The sequence below is a fragment of the Podarcis filfolensis genome (assembly GCF_964270895.1).
Source record: "Podarcis filfolensis genome assembly, chromosome: 11".
NCBI lineage: Eukaryota > Metazoa > Chordata > Lepidosauria > Squamata > Lacertidae > Podarcis > Podarcis filfolensis.
This window is the reverse complement of record NC_139613.1, coordinates 32,770,276-32,787,420: the sequence shown is the minus strand read 5'-3', so window position 1 is coordinate 32,787,420 and position 17,145 is coordinate 32,770,276. Positions and strand designations below refer to the sequence as shown.

The following is a 17,145-nucleotide window of genomic DNA, read 5'->3' as shown; positions in this document are numbered from 1 at the left end:
TAATCCTTTGGCAGAAAAGAACATCGGGGGACAGTAGAGTACTTGCTTCATGGGTTCCTCCTGCTAGTGCAGTTTTTGCATTGTATGCAACAGGCTTAACCCCTGAAGAGGTTTGCTGACAGGGTGGGTTAGGTTGGGGGATCTTATTCTAGCCTCTTCCATTCCACACAAAAAAGAGCTTTATTGTTCATACTTACAAGCACTGAGACTGGATCAGAACTGATCACTGACCAAACAAAGAATAGGAAAATGCAGGCAAGACAAATCGTTTTCTAATCACCTAGAGGCACTGTATTTTTCTTCTTTGGAAATATCCAAATATTGAATCACTAGGCAGAAAAAGCAGCGAGATGTATGCTATAAAACTGTTTAATAATGCATGCATGCCTAATACAATGATCAATAAATTTACTGAGTTCAAATTATTTACTGCTGTAAACATTTTTTAAAAAGCATCATGATTTATCTGGATATACAGTCCTTGATGGAAAATTATTCAAAACAATGTGGCACATTAAAAAAAAAAGCTGACAAAATCCAGTCTGCATATTCTTTCAGCACAACTCTAAACGAGAGAAATAGAATGGTATAAAAAGTGTACAGCAAAGATTTCCTATCAAACTCTGGAAGCTGTAAATACAAATTAAAGTGTTTGAACAGTCCTAATATAGTTGTAGCCAATCAAATTACAGTAAGACGTGTGTTCTATCCAGTTATACTTTGCTGTCAAACATTTCCTTGGCAGTTGACTCTAATTTTATCCAAAACACAGCAAGACTTTGGCAATTGGAGGTGTTGAAATAACTTTAAAGTTCAAAGAGACAGTCACAGTATTTTCTTTGTGGAAGGTGATCTGTACACCAAGGCTCAGAGGTTGTGAAAATTGGTTCCAAGTGGAAGAAAGTGCAAGTGTCCTGCACACATAGCTTAAAGCTGTTGTTATGGTCAGTCACCAACAGGTTCTTTGTTTTGTTTTTTGCATAGTTCACACATCACTGGAAATGTGAAATGTGTGTGCTATTTTTGGCAAGAGCAAAAAAGGAAGTGATATTGGTGAAAGTTGTCATGTTGGACATGCTGGAACATGCAGAAAGCTGCTACCTGATGCTGTTAGACACTGAATACTGATTTTGCTTTTGTTGAAGAAGTTCTGTAATTGCCAGCAGCTTCTTTAGCACATGCTGTTTTAAAAAAGGAGATAATTAGCTCAGCAGCAAAGTTTTTCTGTATGATTTAAAATAACTATACTTGTTCCCGATTGGTTCATAGCTTTTCTTGAAATGTAAACTTATTTTATTTCCCCCCTTTGTCCTTAGGATTTCCTTTCCATAGATGCAATTCATAAGTCCTGTAGCCCAGCTGAATAGCTAAATACGTTAATAGTTATAGTTACTGAATAGTAAATATGTTAATTTTACCATGCTGGAATTGACTCTACAGCTTTTAATGAATCCAAGGAAAACAAATTACTGTTTGCTATTATGTAAACATTTAAATAAGTAGGTCAAGAGGCATAACTTATGCATAAATAATAATTGGAATAATTGCACTCAAAATGCACCACCACTGCAAATACTTTTCTACTAAACTGTTTCAAAGTAGCTCCTTCATGTCTACCACTTTGATTGCATCCTTAACATGCATTCACACTTTGTGAACTGCAGCCCTATATTTTAGTGTTTATAAGTCCTCAGGGCCCTCTAGATAATGTTGGACTCCATGAGCCCCAGTCTGCATGGCCAATAGTCAAGAGATGATGGGAGCTATAATCCAGCAGCATAGGGAAGGCTACAGGTTAAACCAATGCTGCTGTAACTATCAGGAAACACCCTCTTTCTATAACAGCTCTTACCTGCATTGCCCCTCGCTCATTACTGAGTGTTCGAAGCTCATCTGAATGTGCCACACAAATTTCATGGAGGGCTGCTAGATCACGTGACAAGTCAGTTCTAGAGGGCTCTGTAGTGTCTGGAAGTTCAGGTACATTCTAGAGCAAGAATGATAACAATGTTTAGAACCACCTTTCATAAAACAGTACCATGGTAGCTGAAAAAAACTTACACTGTTTACCATTCAGTGAAGGAGTGCAGCCACTACTCTGCTTGCAGGGAATATAACACCTAAAGAGCAATGGGAATGCTTGTTTCGAATACACAAGTAGTCCATAGGTGAAAATTAAACTGAACTTTGCAAGCCCTGCATGATGCGTTGACAATTACCACCTGACATCTCCATGGCCCCACCCACCTGTCAGCTTTGGCTTGCAAGGGATAGGGGAGTATGTATGCAATTTCCAGTAAAGCAGGGGTATAGCTTCTTAAGCATAGAGAGAAGTGAGGCCCAGCTATGCTTACGTAGAGAAATGAACTAGTTTTTGGTTAGCTATTATAGCTCAGTGGCAAGGATGAGCAACACCCAGGGTTGGTTGGATTACAGTTTCTATCAACCCCAGCCAGCATGGCTAATGAGCAGGGTTGAAGGGAGCTGCAGCCAAGCAACATCTGGCAGGTTACAGGTACTCCAGATGTTTCTCCTTGACAAACATTGGAGAAAGGAGTGGAGCCATACTTCCAGTCTCTGCTCTGAGATCTTTGTGCAGGCCATTCTCTCAGTCCTGCCACCATCATAGGCACACATGGGAAGCCCTTCTCAGTGGCTGCTCCTAGACTTTGGAACTCCCTTCCTAGAGAGATACATACTGGCTCCTTCCACCAGCAGGTAAATACTGTTTTATCTGTTTCTCAAGGAAAGGGCTTTTTAATAGTGCTGTGCTAATTATCTGTATTTTAATATATTTGTTTTTTATATTGTTTCAATTTTATAATTATTTTTTTACACTGATTATCTGTCTTGCTTTACAGTATTTGTGGAAGCCACCTTAAATTCTGATCCAGAAATAGTTGAGATATGGTTCCCAAAGCCCTCTTTTTAACAGGGTCCTCCCCCTGTATTTTCTGAAGCAGATACTTACAGTCTCTGTATTTACAAAATTAAGAAAGAAGAAGTGTTCTTACCCCAAGTTCATCTAAAAACATGATCATCTGGTGCTTGTTACTCTTGATAAAAGGATTTACACCTTCCATATATGGCTCCTAAAATAAAACCACAAAATTTGTATCACTTTAATCCTACATGTGATGGCTTCTGAATTATTCTTAATGTATTTTACACCACTTTCCACAATGCTCAAGTTGGTGTATGCTAAAACACAAATATAATTTAGACACCATGGAAAACCACAATAAAGAGCATCACATAAGACAAAGCTGCTACAGAAAATTTAAATCCTTTTAAAGATCTGACAAAGCAGGATGTTTTAAAAGCTTTTATAAACTGATAACAATGTTGATACCTTCCTAACCCTGGGATAGCCAGCACTGGAGTGCCCTACAGATCATTGACCATGTTGACTGAGGCTGGTGGAAGTTACAGTCCAATAGTATATGGAGAAAACCACACTGGCTACCCCAGTCCTAACCTTTTTTAGGAGGAGGTTCCAAAGTTTTGAGATGATAGCAGAAAGGACCCTAACCATGGCATCACCTTAAAAATCTGTCATGGAGGAAAAGCAGACAAGAAAAGCCAGTCTGCCCCTACTGGTGAGTCGTTTCAATTGAGGAGAAATGGGCCTTAAGGTAGAAAGGCCTTCAAGGTTAAAAATCAGGATTTTAAATTGGGCATGGAAGCAAACTGGCAATTAGTTTATTTGTATTTGTAACTGTATTTGCACTAGCTGCACTATGTTACTGCTGACCAAGGCAAGGTGTGACATTCTGCACCTACTTCCATGTCATCTTCAAGTAAAGCCCATTGAAGAGTATATTCCAACAGTCGAGCCTGGATGTTACTGCTGAACTATTGCACAACTGTCACCCTAACACATTATTTCCATAATCTCGATGGCTGTGGCTTTTCTCTGACCAGTCAGGATGAAGAAGAGCAACCACATACAGAAAGAACAAAAACTGATATTTAAACGAGCTGTGGTAGCCTCTCTCAAACACCTTGCTAAGAATGGAGATAACTTGAGAGTTTTAAATGCTCTTTCCAAATGCTGCTCTCTGTACCGACAATATTATGTACTATATACAGTGCTGACTCTACTGTCCTATTGTATTGAAAGGGAGCCTATTCTATGTGAACAAATACTAAGAACAAATACTCCCAAGCTAAGTCAGTCAATGGTTTACTTAGTCCAGTCCTGTTAACTCCAACTAAAAGTGACTCTACAGGGTCTCAAGCAGTCTCTTTCCTGCCTAGCTACCAAAGATCCTTTTCAGTGGTAATGCCAAGGAGTGAATTTAGGATCTCTTGTGTGCACTCTGCTACAGAGCTATGACCCCTCCTGTCATTCCAGACTCATACTGACTTGTACAGGCAGAGGGGGGCATGATTACACACGTTCTTTCACTGAGAGCAAAGAGCACGTGTGGGGGGGAATTAACTTCTAAGATTTATATTTACCTTAGCTCCAAACTCAACTAAATTTGCCAAATTCTGCACAGACTTGGCGACCAGCGTCAGTGTTCTTGCAGCAGTGGGAGAAGGAGAATCTGAGATAAACAATTTGAAAATCACAATTGATGCCAACTGAGATTATAGTCTAGTACAGCAGTTGATAACCAGACTCACTGGCAGGACAATGACGTGCAAAATACAGATGTAAGCAGCTAAAGCACTTCCTCTCTCCCTTCTAAGGCCAATTCAAGCTCCTCACCACAACCTCAAGTGATGCACTCATAGCTGATTAAGCACAGTCCCCAAACCAGAGCACTTCCTCTTCTAAAAGAGACAAAGATAATAGGGAGCATTATTCCCCATGCTTGAGGGGGTTCAGATGAAGAGGGAGGGGTATCATTCTGCCCAACCCTGCCCAGATCTGTTGGTCTCCACCAGTGGGGGAGCAGCAGGGAATTAAAAGTTCCAGTTGCTGTAAACAAGGGACTCAGGAAGGTTCAAAGTAGTGGTTTAAAGTTGATAGCTGATAGTTCATATGCAGACCAACCCACCACAAAATATTTAACACAAGCCCGTTATCTTTCCCCACCCTTCCAATGGTTAGAGTCATGCCACATTAGCAGTGCTTCTTTCTATACCAGAAGTGGGCAACCTTGGATGCAACTCTCTGTCAGTGTGGCCCTGTTTATCGTCTTGCTGCTATTGGGGGAAAGAATGGTTGTCAGGCACAGGGTGGACCTCTGGAACTCCTCAATAGTTCTGTAACCTCACATGTGAAGTAATGCCTGTCTGCCATTTTTTCCTTCAGTGGCAGCAGGACCAACCATGGCAGCTGCAGAAGGAAGGGATGCGTTCAGTGAAGAGAGGATGGCAGCAGTGGAGGGGGCTGGCAAGGGAAATGTGTGTGTGCATGTGCAGGAAAGGTAATGAGTGGATGATGGTTGAATGAAGGGAGTTAGTAGGGGCCCCAAAGGAAATTTAGCAAGCAAGCTGGCTGGGGGAAGCAGTTTCTGCCTGTGTGAATGTGCACCCTTGCCCACTTTGAGCTTTGATGGCCCACCACCATTATGCAGCCCTAAACCCCTTTCCTCTGCAGCCCTCAACCTCAAAAAGGATACTCATCCCAGTTCTATACTAAGCAGCCAGAATTTATTCTCTCTGCAGTGTATAAAGAACTAAATACAGACAACTTGCTGTCTTAACATTATAGATGGTTTTATCAGTATCTAAAGAACTTACCTGAGATGATATTAAACATCCTTGGATTCAGAATGGCAGGGCAGATCAGCCGAAGGAAAACAAAACCACTGAAAGAGGGAAGCAAGAGCATGTCTTGAGTTGATACTTGATCACAAACATCACTAAAATGTTTTTGAAAATACTGCTAAGGATACCAATTCGAAACTCATGGTTGTCTTTTCTCATATGGTGGCTCATGGCAATTCCAATCCAAAATATTAAGAGAAATAGAGGACTTTTTCACCACAGCCCTGTACTTGGTATGCAGTAAAATTCTCTACTACTTGGCAGGATAATACAAAAGTCCAAAAATATGTTCAATAGGGAAGATCTTTCACTTTATCGCCTTGCCAAGGTAACAATTTATCAAGTGTTAATGGATAGTAAAATTGTAATTTGTATCCACTTAGACAGCCAGTTTACTAAATAGCTACAAGCACTCATGGTAATTTACCACTTTCCAGAGTCTTGTGGAGTAAGTAGATAGAACCTGCCCAATTTAATAACCTCCAATATGAATCTTCATGGTCTTAAGGACTTTAGATTCCATCAGGGTAGAGTCTTTTTTGTTTTTGCTGCTCCCTGATGCAATGTAACTCCTTTACAAGGGAAGCTTGTACCACTTTCTCCTTGTTGGTATTTTGAAGGCAAGGGCATTTAATTATTATTTTTTAATGATCTCTGAGAACCAACTGCTGAATTCTTTTCTTTACACTGGTTTGCAAGCACTGCTTGTCTTGCTGGCTTGTAGTATTACATACTGCTTATTGCTGCTGTGTTTCTTTTTAGGTTTGGTGTGGTATTTTTTTTAATGATTTTTATTAATTTACAACAAAAACAAAAACACATATTAATTTCACATCCAATTTTCACAAATTATCCCTTTTCTGGATTTCCTTCAGCTTTTCCGTAAATCATCCATAGTCATTATTTAAATTACGCATTCCTTAGGTTTATATTGACATTATTTTTATCTTTCTTTTCTATTCCCTTTAGACAATACTTCTCAATTTTTCACAGTGCTTCTTTAAATCCCTCTAGCGTTATCTGTCTTTCACTTAAACTTTCCAGATATTCCACAAATTTCCCCCAGTCCTCGATGAACTTTTGGTCTCTTAAATATCTAATCTTCCCTGTCAATCTGTCCAACTCCACATAGTCTAACAGCTTCATTCTCCATTCTTCCACCGTCGGTATTTCCTGTTGTTTCCATTTTTGGGCCAGTAACACTCTTGCTGCTGTCACTGCATATTGAAGAAATTTACAGTCCCTTCTTTTTATCTCGTTTCCTAATATTCCTAACAGAAAGACCTCTGGTTTCTTTATAAATGTATATTTTAAGATCTTCTTCAGTTCATTGTATATCCTTTCCCAGAAGTCTTTCACTTTCTTACATTCCCAGCACATATGATAAAAAGAACCTTCTTTATCTGTACATTTCCAACACTTATTACATGTCTTATACATTTTCGCTAGTTTTACTGGTGTTATATACCATCTGTAAAACATTTTCATAACGTTTTCTTTTAACGTCATACATGCTGTAAATTTTAAATTTTCTTTCCATAGTTTTTCCCAATCCTCAAATTGTATGTTATAACCAAAATCTCTAGCCCAATGTATCATTACCAACTTAACTTCCTCATCCTTTAAATTCCATTCTAACAGCATCTTATACATTTTGGATAAAATTCTGACATTGTTATCTATTATTTCAATCTGAAATTTAGAATCCTTGTCAGCATAACCACATTCTTTACTATCTTTCCTAAACATTTCATTTATTTGGAAATAATGCAACCAGTCATATACATATTCTTTAACATGTTCATATGGTTTCATTTTCCATTTTCCTCCTTCTTTAAATAATAGTTGACCATATGTAATCCAATTGCCTCTCATATTAATTTTCTTTACGCTCATAACTTCTAAAGGAGATAACCAGTGTGGTACTCTAGGTTCTAATAGGTTTTTATACCTATCCCATACTTCAATTAAAGGACCTCGGAAGATGTGGTTCTTAAAACCTTTATGGATTTTCTTTTTCTCATACCATATGTACGCGTGCCATCCAAATCTGTTATCAAACCTCTCTAAGTCAAGCAGTTCCTTATTTTCTAGTTTAATCCAATCTTTCAACCAGCAAAGGCATGATGCCTCATAGTATAATCTCAAATCAGGCAGGGCAAAGCCTCCTCTTTCTCTCGTATCTGTTAATAGCTTAAAATTGATTTTTGGCTTTTTGCCCTGCCAAATATATCTTGAAATCGCTCTTTGCCACTCTTTGAAAATCCTATTCCCTTTAATTATGGGGATAGTCTGAAATAGAAATAGCATTTTTGGTAGCACATTCATCTTGATTGCAGAAATCCTTCCCCAAAATGACAGTTTCATTCTTCCCCACACCTCCAGGTCCTTTCTTATTCCATTCCATACTGGTTCGTAATTATTCTTGTAAAGATCTATATTTTTAGGAGTTACCCATATTCCTAGATATTTCACCTTTTTTACCACCTCTATCTGTGTTTGCTGTTGCATTATTTCAATTACACTTTGATCCATATTCTTCACAATCATTTTCGTTTTCTTCTTATTTAGTCTAAAGCCTGCCACTCCTCCAAACTGTTCAATTTCCTCCAATACTTCTTTTGCTGTACTTGTTGGCTCTTCAATCGTTATTACCAAATCATCTGAAAACGCTTTGATCTTATATTCATTTTGGCCAATTGTCACTCCTTTTATTTTCTTATTTTGTCTGATCGAGTTTAGAAGGACTTCTAGCACCATTATAAATAATAGTGGCGAAAGTGGGCATCCCTGTCTTGTTCCTTTTAGTATCTTTATTTCTTCTGTAACTACACTGTTTATAATCAATTTAGCTTTTTGTTCTGTATAAATTGCCTTTATTCCATTGAAGAATTCTTTGCCAACCTCCATATACTCCAAGTTTCTCAACATAAAGTCCCATGCTATATTATCAAAAGCCTTTTCCGCATCCACAAACATCATTATGGCTTGTTTCTCATTCCTGGCAGACAGATATTCCACAATATTAATTATATTTCTTATATTATCTTTCATCTGCCTGCCTGGAAGGAAACCTGCCTGATCCCTATGGATAATTTCCAGTAGTATATTTTTCAACCTTTTTGCAAGGATTCCTGCAAAAATTTTATAATCTGTGTTTAGCAATGAGATCGGCCTGTAATTTTTAACTTGAGTTAAATCTGAGTCCTGTTTTGGAATAAATGTAATATATACTTCTTTCCATGTTTCCGGAATTTCTCTTTCTCTTAAGATGTTGTTCATCACTTCCTTCAATGGCGTCATCAAAATAGATTTCATTTCTTTATAGTAGCTTGCGGTGAATCCATCAGGCCCTGGAGCTTTTCCCCTTTTTAAGTCTTTTATTGCTTTTTTTATCTCTTCTATTTCTATTGGGGTGTTCAATTGTTATTTTTTATCTGTCGGGATCTTCTGCACCTTTTTCTCCTTTAAAAATCTATTTTCTTCAAATTGTTTCTTTCTCTATTTTTGTATAGTCTTCTGTAGTAGTCCAAGAATCCCTTTCTAATTTCCTTCGGATTGGTTATCTCTTCTCCATTCAGTATAATTTTGTTTATCATATTCTGTTCCTTTTTTTTTTTGATTTGCCATGCAAGCCATTTTCCTGATTTGTTCGCAAACTCGAAGTTTCTTTGTCTCAGTTTTTTAATACTCCATTCCACTTCTTTATTTATTATAATTGCAAACTGAGTTTGTAAAACTTTGATATTTTCTTTTATTTTTGGACTGTTTGGTTTCTTGATTAATTTTTGTTCGTTTTCCATTATCTGCTTCAAAATTTGGTGTGGTATTTATGAGCAACAGTATGTCTCTAGCAGTAACTACTAAACAACAATGTTCTAAACATAGTTGTGAGATGCTGAAATCAGCTTTGAAAATATGTCATCACTCTGCAGCATAACGTTCTGAGCTGCACCATCTGAAGAAAAACAACAGTAAAGAAGAGAACACCTTACCTAACCACTCTTGTTCTCATGGTTGTATTGGCTGGCCACTTGTTTTGAACAGACTTCTGTAAACAGCCATAAATATACCTCAATGTCCTGTCAAAATAATGCAATTAAGAACCTTAGCATATCAAATTACTTTAGATTACAATACTAAACTGTGCATTTACAGTTATGGTTCCCCATTTGTGGAATGCCTTAAAATTGGGTTACACACTGAAAATCGCTGTGGTTGGTAGAATTGTGACTCTCTGTCAATTTAAGCCTTTGATCTTGCAAGCCTGCAAAAGTTACCATACAACTGCTAAAATAGCAAATCGCTATTCAATTTCTACAATTCTGCAGGCACTCACACCTGTAAATGGCAAATGAGCAGTCTCAAGCTCGTAAATCAGCAACAAAACATTTGTTGTTGTTGTTCTGTTTTACCGTATGTCTGTTTCAGCAGTGATATTGCAAAAGCCAATTCTTGTAAGGTTGCAAATTTAAGCCACACTTTTAACTTTTCAGTCGGAATTTGGAAAAAAAGTGAGGCTTATATTCAGGCCAATACGGTACTATGAAGATTTTGGCCAAACAATAGAACTTTTTAAAAGCAGTTTTATCACAACAAAGGATGGTATAGGACCATCCCAGAAATGGGAAGTTCTAAAGAGGCTTTTAAAAAAATGTTGGTGAACTTACGGAGGCAATATTTCTGCAGCCATGAATATTTTCTCCACCAGCTCCGAAAGGATACTCAGCAGATGTGCTAAATTAGTATTTACATCTTCATTTTTTTCTAACTTTGAAGGATTTAACTGAAATGTAGAGCCGTAAGACATAAATGAAATATATCTTCCAAAGATAACCAGCAAAGTTTACTCAACATAAAAACAAACAAACTTCTTTAAAAAGTTAGACTGATTGGTGGCATCTAGGACTCCTAGCTTCAGCAGCCACCACACAGGTTGTAGATCGCAAGGAATATCTTTGATATCACCTCAAAGCCTCAAGTAGCATGCCTGTTATCCGCAAGATACTTGAAATGCTGACAAAAGATAAAACCATCATTGACCACACGGTTCAAAGGCAAAATATAGAAATTGCTAGATGTGCAATGGGAAGTCAGGTTTAAAACCACTCTCAGCCACAAAGCTTACTGCACAGCCTTGGGTGATTCAGCAGTCCACGCTGCACATGAGGCTAAACAACATTTTAGTCTGATATGCAAGAGCAGGAACAAGTTGCAGTGAATGCAGGGCTCACATGCCGTTCCTATGGCAAGGCAGAGGAGTGCAGAAGCTTCTGCTTCCACTTTTAGTTAACCATAGCATGCCACGTTCTCAGGACCTCGAAATGCAGCTGATACTAGATCCAGCCAGTTTAAATACGCCAGCTTCAAAGCATGGTTTCTGAAGATCTGTTTTAAAATTGCCATCATTAGGTCAGGATGACGTGACAAACTGCAGTTAGCAAAACCTCATTCCAGCTGTGTGGGAGGAAAAAGGGTAGTATGCAACCTGAGACTTGTTGCAACTCATCCTTCTCCATGTTTATCATATTAAACAGTGGTTTGGTGTGACCTGCAAATGCCTGACCTACATCACAAGGTTTCTCTGTGGCTAAAATGTTGCTCTAAGCATTCTGGAGGGACCCAAGTTATACCTATTTTTCAAACATTTCTAAACTGTTTGTGGTTTAGTTCATTAGTCATTAGTCATAACTTCTTACCTCACAAGACTGCTTGCTCTCCATTATCTTTAAAATAGAGTCCTTTAGTGCATGGTGAACAAAACGCGTGGCTGTAGCTTTCATATACTGCTCCATAAGTGTACTTGCCAGTGTGGTGGCACGGAATAAGGTAGTGGCTTCATCTGAGCAAACAAACAAAAACCCACCAGATATAAATATTAAATTTTCAGCTCTGTTGAATTTAAATGAGGAAATGAGATTATTGAGAAGCAAATGCCTGTGGATAGTGGAAATGAAGGAGGGGAATGGCCTGAAAAATTATTTTCAGTAGCATACTTATACTGTACCTTCCACACATATTTCCCTGTCATTTAGTGTTCGCAACAATAATGCCTCCAGTTTTTCATGAAGAAAAATCTTCAGTAAAATGCTAGCAAGCAGTGTTCGATCCTGTCCACATACGATTGATAAAGCGTAGACCACATGCAGCTCTTTTTGCAGGACCAACTGAAAAACAGAGATGGCAAAGTACTAAGTAAACAGTAACTATGAACTTACTCCAAGAGTGTACCACAAAATAAAGAGTGTAATTATTTCCTGAAATAAATAAGTTCTCCTTTCAAAGGCTATGTAATTTATGAGGGGCCCAAATCTACCTCGAACACCGTCTGGGCAAGCTATAAAAGAGCATATATTCTTTGGAAGAACCACCCTTGCCTTCAGGCGCTGACAGGCAACTTTTAAAGTGTTTTAATATTTATTTCAAGCCACTTTCAAATTAAAATGCAGGGACTCAATACCTCCTTAAATTCACTGTACTCTTCTTCTGGCATTATTTTCTCCATAGAATATCGTGCACGGACACGCAGAGAGCCTGGTTCAATACCTTTCAGAGGTATGTGTGAACTGAGCTGAAACCATTCATCTGTTGCCTGCCCTTTCTGTAGTCGGCTCAGCTGGCATCGCATGAACACTTGAAAGAAATATTCAGAGAGAAGTTAGTCTTTGGGGAGAATGGCATATATGAGAGTATAAGCCAAAATGAGCTTATAAAATCCACTGGATCTGAAGATTTTTTTTTTAAAAAAAAACAACTCTCATGCTGTAAGTTCTCTCAGAATAAGAAGAAGAAATGAATTGCAATTATAATTTTCATATATAAAAAGGAGCACCAGGAAGATAGTATTCACTTTCTCCTGTTTCTTAGAACACAGAATTCTCCAACAAAAGCCATTAGAATTTTAAAAAGAGTTTCTAAACTACATTACATTAATTAAAGTGAGAAGAAAAAGATAACAAATGATAGTACATCAGGCAAATCAATGATACAGAAAATACAGAAATAGCTAAATGGGTAATTCTGTCAGTTATTTATACTAATGAGAAAGCTTAAGGGTACTTGAGCACCCCATCCAATATTTTATTGCATACTTGGGCCTTCTTTGACCATGCTGGATAGAAGGGCAGTGCAAGTAAACTGCAGATAGTGAACCACCCTCAAATGAAAGAATTCAGTACATGCTTAGAAGGTTAAGGGAAGTGCCCTTAAAAACACACATAAGTTTACAGCAGTGAAAAGCTGTCATGTTCCAACAATTTGGATAGGAAAGAGATGCAAACAATGACTGTTTCAACAAGTGGGATAAATATGTAAAAGAGAAATACGCTTGCACTACAACTGTAAAACCTTTTTTCAATAATAACAGAACTTACATATATCTGGATCTTTACTCTTCTTTGTTTTGTTACTAAGAGTTATTTCAAATCTATTGATGTCAGATGAAAGATCGCTAGGAAAAAATACAGAAAAATACAATTCACATTTGTACTCCTGCTTTGACATTCTAAATTAAAATAATGATATTTTATTTAGATTTAATTTCATTATATAAAGCTACAACCAAAGGTCAGCCATTTGCTTTTCTACTGTACGATTACACATTTGTGACAAAATAAGTCATTCAAAATATTCAGTTACTGTTGCCAAAAGCAAAGAAAATAAAATTATATTACACCTTCACCAAGAAGGACTTTAGAATTTTTTGTTTTAAATGCAACAAATTTAAGTAGCAGAAGACTTACTCAAACACAAATTCTTCTGACCACACAGGGTTCTGTCCTTCTCGTACATGCGTTTTTGCTACCTGTACACTATTCAGGTAGATATTACAGTAAGGATTAGTAAAATGTTTTGCTGGAAGTGTATGGGCTTCTTCAACATGTAGTATAAGACTGCTGACCTAGAGAAAGTATACAAAATGGAATTAAAAACTTTGTTTTACGTAGTGAGACCATGCCCAGAAGTAAATAGGTGTGGGTACTTATTTAAGTGAGAAACGCAAACCACTGGATGAAGTTAAATAAAAAGTGATTAAAGAACTAATTAGTATAGGAGGGCTTTGAATTTAAATTCTCTTTACTATCAAATTCCTTGCTCCTATATAAGGAAGGCAGAATAGCATCCACTATTTTAATACCACCAATACAAAAACAGACCATGAACCTGTGACCAAAGTCACCTGTGCAGTTGGTTGTTGAAGGTACATGGTACATGGTGGGAAGGCAAGCTTGGCCCACCCATGAAGCAGGGTGAAGCAGCCACCTCAGATAGCGGAAGCCCCCAAGAAAGTGCCTCTACAGGAGCTCCCCTCCCCCCTGCCCCCGGTGCTGATTTCTGGTGAGATCTCATGAAGCATGAGAGGTCTTATGAGATTTTGATGAAATCTCGCCAGCAATCAGCACTGATACTGGCTCCACTTCTCTGCCAGCAGTGCAGTGGGCAGCGCCAGCAGGAAGCAGTGCCAGCGGACGTGGGTGGTGTGACAGCGGCAAGCCATTTCCTGTTTCACCTCCTGCAGCAAAATGAAATGCACCATCCCTGCAAAATGCCAAACTATGCTGAACCGAAAGGAGGCAGCCCTATATGGGAAAAGGAAAGTAACTACTAAGTAACTACTAAGCTTGCTGTGAAGGGACAAACTTTCACAGTGTTTTCTGAGTGGCTGGTATTAGATTCAGTGAATAGCTCTATTGCTTTGGGCCCTACAGAACTACTAACTGAAGCTGTACGGTAAATTTAATGGTAAAAGTGGTAAAATCTATAAGCTCATTTTGGGCAAAAAATAAAAATAAAGTAACATTATTTTATAGCATGTTTAACAAAGTAATGTTTTTATCAAAGAATGCTTGATTACTAGTACATATTATCTCAGCCAACATAGAAAACAAATCCCACAATAGCCAAAATGCATTACTCTACCTGACGTAGACGTTTATTCGATGTTCCTGGACTAGTTTTTCGTAAATTGCAAAATGTTTGCAAAGCTTTCATCCAGTCCTAATAAATAATAAATTAACTTATCAATACTGTTTTGGCTAATGAAATAGCAATTATTAAACAATTGTTAAACAAATTTGACCTAGTTTACTTTAAAAAAAACACCCACATTCATTTTCATTCTTCTCTATGTATCTCCTCCCCCAACTCCCCCAGTCATCAGTCATTGGAATCATGATCTACCAATAAACACAATCTGAGTTAATAGTTAAAAGCTATTTCACTGAATATCCTGACTAAAAACACAAAAGAATAATTTGGGCTTATTAACAGATGAATCATACAGTGACTTTGTGCCTGAATCTGTGATTCAAGAACAGTTCAAGCAGCCCTTGTTTGTTCTCATTTATGCCGCCAATACCAAAGTCGCCTATGCAAGTTGTCCCATGTGTGATGATTGCCCCAAACTCTTGGCAATGAAATCTCCCAGCAGGAATAGGTGTTCACAGGCTGGGACCCTCCCGACAACCTGGTCTAGTTCCTCACAGAACTGGTCCTTGGTCTTTATGTCAGAGCACATAGTGGATGCTCAAGATGTTAACCGGACCACAGATGGTTGAGAAGAGGGGGAAAAGCAAGCATTCTGAGCCTTTGATCCATGAACACATGGTTCTTCTGGATGCCATCTTTGTCAGAAAACAGTGCAACTCTTCTCTTGGATCTTGCCACTCAAAGCGAGTCTGGTATCCTGTACAGCAGCAGCTCTGCTGAGCATTTTCAGTTCACGGTCAATGACGGCTGTCTTCTGTGAGTTGTTGACCCGCAGCAGGTCAGCGGACAAGCCAGGACAAATGGTCCTGATGTTCTAGGTTTCTAGGCACTAGAGGGTTTGTTTCTTTTTTTTGCTTGCTGCAGTAGTTTGCTCTGAGTGATACTCTAAGTTCCAAGCACCCATTGAAGCAGACAGACTGTGGCAGATCAGCACTTTATTGACCAGGGGCTGTCCAGCTTAAGGGGGGCGGTAGCTGACCAGTAAGTATGGAGACAGGAAAGTATCATGGTGCAGCTTTCAGTTGCATTTCATGGCTTTCCATTGAAATCTTGGAATTGTACTTTTCGGTGAGAGCACCCTAGCACACTACAAAGGTTCAGGATTCCCAGGGGGAAAGTAGTAGCAAATCGATTTAATTGATTATATACAATGGGACCACAACTTGAAAGAATTTTACTTATGCAATTTCAGCTTTATGATGATTGTCAATAGATAAATAATTGGAAAGGGGGCAGGAAAGCCTTGTTCTGGAGGCTCTTGTGAGATCTTGTGGGAACCTCCCAGAGCCCGGTAAGCAAGGCAGAGAGCTTGAAAGCTCTTTCCACTTTAATTTTCCTGGTGTGGGAAGTTTTTAATCCCTCTGCCTTGCTTACCGGGGTCTGTGATGGCCATACATGGGGTCTGGAGGCCTTCACAATATCTTGAGGGAGCCTCCTAGATAGAGACTGGTAAGCAAGGTGAAAGGCATAAAAGCTCTTCCTCCACCTTGCTTATTTATGAGGCTTTGGAAGGCTTCCAGAAGATTTTGTGAGATTTCATACAGTCCCGATCTTGGAAGGTGGGGGCGGTTCTGGGGGTTGCTCTGACTTTGCATGTGCAACCCCCACAAAGTTAGCCACTGTGTAAGCTGCAGTCCTAACACAGTGAACACAGCGATTCCAAACATGCTGCAGTAGTGTCATTTGCTGAGAAACCAACTGTCTTTGGCTAGAAAATACATAGCAGCCATCATTCCATCTGGCTAGGGCGGAGGGACAGAAGGGAAGCAGAGCCATTCAGCTGGCTCTGTTGAGACACTAGTTGCATTTGGCTATTCCTGGCAGCAGTTCCAACAACTACCTGAACAAGTTCATTCCAGCTGGTAAATATAAACCTGAGTTTAATTTCTTCTGTAATGCCCTGATCACGCATAGAGAATCCATATGGCACACCCAGCCAACTAGAAAGCACAGTGACTCACACAACGGAGGATCCCCAACTTTTACTACTGACGCCTTTCTGCTGCAGCCACCTTTGCCATATTCTACATAATTCCAAGAATCTCCCAACCTAGAACAGCTTGTAGCAGGTATAGGGTGCTACAGTGGCACAGCTGAAATGAGAAACCTGTTCAATGAGCTCACACAAGTTTGGATCCAAACAATTTATAGTGCATGTCCAACATAAGAACATAAGAGTGGACAATTTACAACAGCACTTTTTTGTTTTAATAAAAAGAAACATCCATCATAGCACTCGTTAGGACAATGTTAACTCAAGGAAAAATTGCTTACCTGTGCTTGTTCTGGAGTTTCTCCTGCAAAGTAGAAGATGTAATGCTCTTCACTAAAGTGCTGAACTACTATCTGAAAACAGTTTGGCCTATTTAAAGAGAAGAAAAACAAAATACAACAGAATACTATTACCAGAATGGCAACATTGCTACTCATTAT

General features: G+C 38.6%; 1 protein-coding gene across 1 annotated transcript in view; it reads right to left on the bottom strand.

Moving 5' to 3' along the window:
- Positions 1-353: 353 nt before the first annotated feature.
- The window catches only part of RASA1 (RAS p21 protein activator 1), a gene marked incomplete at its 5' end in the record, with an annotated part of 49,178 nt that continues 32,386 nt past the window's right edge, over positions 354-17,145 (bottom strand). Inside the window, 14 exons of the mRNA XM_083576623.1 lie at positions 354-1,181; positions 1,853-1,987; positions 3,015-3,092; positions 4,465-4,553; positions 5,698-5,765; positions 9,720-9,806; positions 10,395-10,510; positions 11,424-11,566; positions 11,732-11,891; positions 12,185-12,357; positions 13,098-13,174; positions 13,467-13,624; positions 14,644-14,721; positions 16,987-17,074. Of these exons, the coding sequence (XP_083432749.1) occupies positions 1,098-1,181; positions 1,853-1,987; positions 3,015-3,092; positions 4,465-4,553; positions 5,698-5,765; positions 9,720-9,806; positions 10,395-10,510; positions 11,424-11,566; positions 11,732-11,891; positions 12,185-12,357; positions 13,098-13,174; positions 13,467-13,624; positions 14,644-14,721; positions 16,987-17,074 (1,534 nt within the window). The 3' untranslated portion in view covers positions 354-1,097. The remainder of the gene's footprint in view (positions 1,182-1,852; positions 1,988-3,014; positions 3,093-4,464; positions 4,554-5,697; positions 5,766-9,719; positions 9,807-10,394; positions 10,511-11,423; positions 11,567-11,731; positions 11,892-12,184; positions 12,358-13,097; positions 13,175-13,466; positions 13,625-14,643; positions 14,722-16,986; positions 17,075-17,145) is intronic.